At 48.4% G+C, this 7,784-nt stretch overlaps 1 protein-coding gene across 1 annotated transcript; it reads right to left on the reverse strand.

The window, feature by feature from the left end:
- Positions 1-310: 310 nt before the first annotated feature.
- On the reverse strand, positions 311-5,339 carry ESX1 (ESX homeobox 1). The gene is made up of 4 exons (XM_003262139.4): positions 5,180-5,339; positions 4,531-4,990; positions 3,056-3,101; positions 311-1,171 (listed from the first exon to the last, which is right to left on the reverse strand). The coding sequence occupies exons 1-4, from the start codon at positions 5,259-5,261 to the stop codon at positions 494-496; spliced, it is 1,266 nt and encodes a 421-aa protein (XP_003262187.2). The 5' UTR covers positions 5,262-5,339; the 3' UTR covers positions 311-493.
- Between the last annotated feature and the right edge of the window lie 2,445 nt (positions 5,340-7,784).

Genomic DNA, 7,784 nt, shown 5'->3' on the forward strand with positions numbered 1-7,784 from the left:
CCCTGGAAACGCACCGCTCTCTTACTAGACTCACCCCTTCCCATCCTGCACATTTATATGTTCCCAATGGGGCAGGGTGGAGGGGTGAGGATGGGGTGGGGGGAGGTGTGGAAGGAAAATGGGTGGGTCAATGTAAACCCATCATGGGCACTTGGCAAACTCTGTGATGTGCAGGACATACTGATGGTGACTCAAGGATATTACCTGATGAGAAGAGGCCTCTTCACCATTCCATTCAAATTGCATTCCCTTAGCAATTCCCATCCATATTCTACTGACCCCATTTAGCATACAAAACCAACGCACTATTAAGTCACATCTTTATTGAAAATACTACAATTATGTGGCCTACAAAAATAACAGGGCATTCGTTAACTTTGTTCATCTATCTATTTCATTTAACAAGCATCTAACGAGTTACCTGATGCTGTGCTGTGCACAATTTCTATCTGGCAGGAAAGAACTTTGGAAAAACTGTCATGAAGACCTTACTTTAGAAAAAGGGACCTGCATAATAACTGTTGATGACAGGGGCCCATGTGATGCGTACAGGAGCCAGGCCAGTGTGAGGCACATGTGGCCTGGGTGGCATAGGCGCCACAAGTGGCCCGGGTGGCACAGGTGCCATGGGTGGCCCAGGTGGCATAGGCGCCATGGGTGGCCCGGGTGGCACAGGTGCCATGGGTGGCCCGGGTGGCATAGGCGTCATGGGTGGCCCGGGTGGCATAGGCGTCATGGGTGGCCCGGGTGGCATAGGCGTCATGGGTGGCCCGGGTGGCATATGCACCATGGGTGGCCCGGGTGGCATATGCACCATGGGTGGCCCAGGTGGCACAGGCGCCATGCGTGGCCCAGGTGGCATAGGCGCCATGCATGGCCCGGGTGGCACAGGTGCCATAGGTGGCCCGGGTGGCATAGGTGCCATGGGTGGCCCGGGTTGCATAGGGACCATGGGTGGCCCGGGTGGCATAGATGGCACAGGCAGCACAGGTGGTCTAGGTATTTCTGGCATCAGATGAACACAGAAAGCAGGATCCAGAGCAGGAGCAGCATCATAGGGCCCACCCAAGAACGTGTCCTCAGGGTGGGCCAGGGCAGCAGCAGCAATGTTTCTCAGCATTAGCACCCTCTGATTTCGTTTCCACTTGGCTCTTCTGTTCTGAAACCAAACCTTCAGAGGGGAAAAATGAATTGGTTTAGTATTTTGAACAGTTAACGTCATAATAGAAAAAAACATAACATGCAATTCTATATGCCATTGAGACTTTAAACTGCAACAGGTGAAGCTATTTTCTTATTGCTGAAATATCTTAGAGGAGGGAGGGAGGGGCTCAGATGTGCTAGTGGTCACCCCTGCCTAAACACAACCAAAGCCAAAAGACGGCAAATTTTGGTATGGGCCCATATTGGGTCTGTATTCTCAATACTGATTTCATAAAATAAGTCTACTATATTTGCAAAGAAAAGGAGGGGAGTTTCTATTAAAAGTGTCTTTGGGGTATATTCATGCTATAGAATTTGGAAATAGATGAGAACACTGTCTTTTTTCCTTCTTAGTATTTTCTGGCTCTTTCTTCCTTCCTTCATAAATCCATTGAGAGGCCTATGTAAACCCTGGGAGGGAAAAAAGCAGTTCAGCAAACCTTTTTTCTTTTCCTCTGAGTTTACCTTGCTTCCCTGAGAAGGCAGAGGATACGTCATCCCAACCTGAGGCTATAGGCCTGTGGCATCAGGACTCCAGCATTCAGTGGTCTACTTTGTTGGGCTGCTTTTCCAGACATCACACCCACAGGCGTGCAGTGCATTTCTATCACTGCACTCACACACACACCCTGAGGCAAAGCTAATAAGCCCATTCTAACTTTTTTTTTTTTTTTTGCAAATACTTCCTTGATGCAGCTATGGTCTTCTGTAATTTCAAACAGTCACCTTTTGATCCCATGACCTGCAAAATTAGTCATCACTGCCTGAGTAAATGAAAAGGTATTTTAAATCAACACAGGTAAGAATCTTGCCTGAACTGAGAGAAGCCCCTAATCAATCAAATTCCAGAAAACCCACCTTTTCAAAATAATATCACCAAAAAGAATAAAACATCTAAGATGTTTTTTCTAAGATGTTTACAAAAAAGCGAACATTCTCTTATGTATTTGGTAGTTTCATAAAGTTGAATTTGTGTGACATCTGCAATGCATGTGTTTGACTGTATATAATTCTTCTCTAATCTTTCCACCCTTCTTAGGTAAGGGAACTTTATTCAAATTCTTCTTTCTTTTTTTGTTTCATTTTTTAAAGACAGTTTTCCAAAGCTTACAAATGTTTTCCCCATTACCACTTAATTGAAATATGTTAGCAATGTTTTCAGGCTGACATCAAAATCTTCCCAAAAAATTAAAATTTAGGGCTGCCACTCTCTACTTTAGTACTGTGTTCTCTGTGTGAATTATTCCTTCACCCCAATGCCTAAATATAAATTCATTCATTTAGCTAAGTGTTTGTGCTAGGTTTTAAATATTTTAAATAATTTAGTACAGTTGAACCTTCTTATAAAACTGAGCTCTTCTGTGCATTAATTTGAATACTTCCGAGGTCAGATTGAGCCCCAAACATGACTTCATATAGAAGTAATCCTTTAGGGAAAACTAACATTCTCCCTAGAGGATACCAGTGTTCGAAGAAGGTTAATCTTATTTATTGGAATGTATGTGTGTATGTATGTGTATACATGTGCATATATGTGTATGTAAATGTGTATATGTACATATACATGTGCATACACTATATGGAGAGAAAGACAGATACAGATATAGAAGGAAGATGAAAACAGTTATCTTTTTTCCTTTGGGAAATCATATTTCCTCTGTTTATGAGCAATTTCCATAATCTGAAGTTTATACATCCTATTTTCTACCACTAAAGCCCCTACTGTTCAAAACTTATTTGCCAACCATGGAAAAGACAACAGAAAACGCCAGCTTGAGAATGTCCAGGACAAAACCTAAAGCATGCTTTAGAATGGCTGTCCTGCCAAATTGCTTTTTCAAGATTTACTGACCTGCACTCTGTCTTCGGTCAAATTCAGGCGTGCTGCAAGTCTCTCTCTTAGGGGAGAAAATTACAAATATTCAGTATTTGGAGTTGTGGATAAAATGAAATAATATGAACGTGGCTGGGCTCAGCACTTTGGAAGGCTGAAGAGGGTGCTGAGGTCAGGAGTTCGAGACAAGCCTGGCCAGCATGGTGAAACCCTGTCTCTACTAAAAATACAAAAATTAGCTGGGCATGGTGGCGCATGCCTGTAATCCCAGCTACTCGGGAGGCTGAGGCAGGAAAATCGTTTGAACCCAGGAGGCGGAGGCTGCAGCGAGGAGAGATCGCGCCACTGCTCTCCAGCCTGGGCAACAGAGTGAGACTCTGTCTCAAAAAATATATATATATATTTATATTATATACGTATATAATATATCTATATTATATACGTATATAATATATCTATATTATATATTATATCGATATATTATATATCGATATATTATATCGATATATTATATATATATGAATGTACATTATTTCTATCCCCCACCTCCCAGTGCAGTTTTCTGTAATACGGTTGGGACTCGCTTTAGGGAGGTTTTTCCCATGAACAACTTCGCCGTTAAATAAGATAGAAAAAGGGAACATATGTAAAAGCGCCCGATGGTTTGTTAGCTGAATATGACTCAATTCTTCTGTTTGTGAAACAGCAGAGAACAACCCTGGAAATCTTTCCTTGGGAAGTCCGTCCGTGAAAAAAAAATGAAATGCCAAAACACCTTTAAAGCGCTGTATTGAACCACAGTATTTCTGTTTATTGTAAAAGGGAGAGGTGAACTCTCAGGGAGGGAACTCCAAACCACATCGGCCAAACGCGCCCTAGGGAAATTCTTTTTTGCTCTTTGCCGGGCGAAGGCTAAGTACAACGAAGCCAGAAAGGTCCCCTAAACCCTACTCTGACCTGTCCAGGTGCCCCCCGCCCCCCATTCCAGCCTGGCCAGAAAAGGCCTGCCCCTTCGTACACTACGGGGGTCGGTATGAGGAGCGCTCCGATGAGGCTAGCGAAGGAAAGGGGTCGCTGGCTACCGAAAGCTCAAAAGTCCGCCCCCTGGTTGTAAAAGTGCGCTCCACGTGGCAGGGCGGTTACTAGGGCGAAAAGAGTGAGGCGCTCGCCACGAGCGCGCAGTGTAAATGGCGCTAAAAAACTCAATAATCAAGACAAATAATATTTTAACGCAATATTAAAACGTATCAAAATTAATGCAAAAACAACCAATGATGAGCAAATTACCAAAATTTTAAATAAAGGCGGGATCCGACCCTGCCTCACTCGCTTTACCCTAGTCCCGCCCCAGTCTTTCACATCCTCCGCGCCCCGCCCCCCACGTCCCCCAAAAACCAAAGGCGGAGCCAGCGCCCGTGAGCCCCCTACGTGGCTTTTGGCTCCGGTGAAAGGGTCCCGGGATGAACTGGGCGCCTCCCGGGCAAGCCACTTACCGCGCCACAAGGTCAGGATATTGAGCTTCATCGAAAAAGTTCTCCAGCTCCTGCAGCTGAAACTGGGTGAAAGCGGTGCGGCGGCGGCGTTTCCTCTCTGGGGGCTGTGGCTCCTCAGCGGTTTGTGGCCCCTCCGCCGGCTGTGGCCCCTCCACGGTCGCCTGGGGCGGCTCCTCCTGCTCTTGCTTCGGCTCGTGCAGGGGCGGCTCCTCCTGCTGTTGCTCCGGCTCGGGCAGGGGCGGCTCCTCCTGCTGTTGCTCCGGCTCGGGCAGGGGCGGCTCCTCCTGCTGTTGCTCCGGCTCGTGGCCGCCGCCACCCTCACGGTCTTGGTCGTCCGAGGGGACGGAACCTTCCGTGCCAACGTTGTTTTCCGCTTCTGCTCCGTTCTCAGGTTCGGACCGTGTATTCTCCTCGTCCTCTCCTCCCCTTGCCATCAGCGAGGTCATGGTAAGTTTCTCATCTGGGAAGGGAGGAAAGCAAAAGAGAGACACCAGGGCGTTGGAGCCCACGGCGCGTGGGCTGGAGGCAGGGGACCCGCTATGGAAGAGCAACTGCGACAGCCGCGCAGCGTCCCGTCCGCTCGCCTCTCCCAGGGAAAAATTCCTCTTTTGGAGTTCGCGAAAGCTCCCGTCCCTGTCCAAGCACTAACCATTCACTTCCTCGATGTCCTCGCCGACTGCCAGGCTGCGGTAGCCAATATCACTGTGGGTGTACCCGCTAAGAGACTCCATGCTTCAAGCGCTGTCGATAAAGCTGTGCACTTCTGCAGACTCTGCGCGGCGTTCCGCGGCGATCCCGGGGTTGGAACTGGCTCTGGGACCAATGGCTCGGGCGAGCGCTTTTCTGGCGCCGGGACCTCTTTCTGGCGCCGTCTGGCACTTGCGCGCCCTGTATAGCGGTTCGGTGCCTTGCGCAGGTTCAAAGCGTATGCACACGCGTCGGTTAAACGCCCCCTATTAGCATTCATAGTACATCTAGTTGCGAGTGCGACCCCGTGGGGACGCATTCATGTCCAGGGCGTACAAAAAATAGGGCGAGCGTGCGCAAGCATGGTGCAGGTAGTGAACATGCTGTGTGGGGAACAGTAGCTCCAAGTTGCTGCTTAACTAACTACTCCCAACTTGAGCAGAGACCCGGATTGGAAAAAGCGGCTGGGTTGTGATAGCCGATTTGGGGGCGAGGGGGCGAGGGGGCGAGGGGGCGAGGGGGCGGGTCGAGACTTCACACCAGCCCGTGGAGAGGTATTTTGGCAGTGTTCCTCCGCCCAACCCTGTTTACCGCGCAGCACTTGGGTGGAGTGATGCCCTTTGCTTCCCCCACGGAAAAGACCGAGAGATGGCGTTGAGGAAAGCGCGGAGCGTTTAGCAGCCCAAACATGTAAAAATGAACTTGCTAGTCTACCATGCAATTGGGTTCTGAGCACGACTCTCCCTTGCTAGAAATTGGTGACAAATGGATAGGACTATCTAGTTCTGTACAGTTCGCGCCAAAGTCTGGATAGTGATAAGGTGCAATGATTGACTAGAAGGCTGCTTGCTCTGGATTTTTGAATTCAGAACCCACCGTGCATTCCGGGAGCGGGAATTTGGGGCTGAGTTTGAAGAGCAGTCCGCTGCTCAGGTGCACGCTGCAAGAAACCCAACGCGCTTTTTGAGAAAGCTCCAAGGACTTAAGATTTTTAGTAATGAACTTATGTCAGAGTGCAAGTATAGAAATCTGCTAAGTGCATACTGCATCCAAGACTGCTTACACTACGGGGGCCCCGTCTTTTGATGCGCGGCACTTGCAACGTCTGCTGTACTAGGTTGCCGCGCTTCTTACTGCAGCGCGCTTTGCGGAAGCGCGTTCTGCAGGCTCCTAAAGCGCGCGTATTCCCCGGGCTTGTGCTGTGGACCTGGGAGAGTTCCCGCCTTCCCCACTACCCCTTCTTCCTCCTCCCCCTCCCTTTTTCTAGAACGATCTTCCTGAATTCTTGCTCCCTAGTGATGTATCACATTTAAAAGGCCTGGGCTATGATTTAAGGCTGTATGGTTCTCCCTCCAATAAGTGTAGGTTCTCCAGGACGTGTTAATATCCGTAATATTATATAAAAAAAAAATAACTCTGTAGACTTAGTTACTAGGGAGGCTGAGGTGGGAGGATCGCTTGAGTCCGGGAGGTCAAGGCTGCAGTGAGCCATGATCAGGATACTGCACTCTAGCCTGGACGACAGTAGACCCTGTCTCAAAAAATAAAAAATATTTAAAAAACTTTAAAAAGCCTGCTAATAATGGGCCCTATGCTTGGCACTGTACACGATTTATCTTACTTTCGCCTTGATAACCACCGTTATCATCCCTTTTTTTGGTTTGTTTTTTGAGACGGAGTCTGGCTCTGTCGCCCAGGCTGGAGTGCAGTGGCGCGATCTCGGCTAACTGCAAGCTCCGCCTGACGGGTTCACGCCATTCTCCTGCCTCAGCCTCCGGAGTAGTTGGGACTACAGGCGTCCGCCACCGCGCCCGGCTAATTTTTTGTATTTTTAGTAGAGACGGGGTTTCACCGTGGTCTGGATCTCCTGACCTCGTGATCTGCCCGCCTCGGCCTCCCAAAGTGCTGGGATTACAGGCACGAGCCACCGCGCCCGGCCTATCATCCCCCATTTTTAAAAAAAGTACAGAAGACTGGGGCCCAAAGAGCCAGGCAACTTGCCAATGGCAATAGAAGCCAGTTTTAACTACAAAATGTGTGCACTTTTCACTATATTACGGCTGTCTTAATTCAAAGGAGTAAATAATAGTGGGATTTCAGGTAAGAGTAGAAGGAGGTGGCATTTAGGGGAGGCATAGTCTTTACAGTTCCTGGGTGTGAGGGGTCTCCTCCTTCTCTTGCACACTAGTTCAGGCCTCTTCCCCTTGCTCCAGGGCCTCAGCTGGATGTCCCTAAACCACAGGGTTGGGATCCAGCACTGCTGGGTTCCCCCAGCCCACCACTTCACGTTTGCTCAATACGGAGAGGATATTAACGGGACAGGATGCTGCATGCATTAGTTGCTGAGCTCGCGTCTGGAAGACCTGGTCGGGAGGCAGAGGTCATGAGGCTCACCCTCACTTTCACCTTCATGTCAGGGCCACATTATGACTTCCGTGGGCCCTAGGCATTTTTGCCTTCCTGGGCCCCTTCCTCCATTAAGAAAAAAAATTATATTTTACAGCTGTGTTGGTATAAGGATGAATATAATTTGGGATGGATTATATTAATTTTTTCTTATGATTTAA

The sequence above is a fragment of the Nomascus leucogenys genome, chromosome X (assembly GCF_006542625.1).
Source record: "Nomascus leucogenys isolate Asia chromosome X, Asia_NLE_v1, whole genome shotgun sequence".
Lineage (NCBI taxonomy): Eukaryota > Metazoa > Chordata > Mammalia > Primates > Hylobatidae > Nomascus > Nomascus leucogenys.

Coding starts and splice junctions, on each gene's coding strand:
- ESX1 (XM_003262139.4), bottom strand. CDS start 5,261: ATGGAGTCTCTTAGCGGGTACACCCACAGTGATATTGGCTACCGCAGC. Junction 3,102..4,530: donor TATCCTGACCTTGTGGCGCG/GTAAGTGGCTTG, acceptor TTCTCCCCTAAG/AGAGAGACTTGCAGCACGCC. Junction 1,172..3,055: donor TGACCGAAGACAGAGTGCAG/GTCAGTAAATCT, acceptor TCCCCTCTGAAG/GTTTGGTTTCAGAACAGAAG.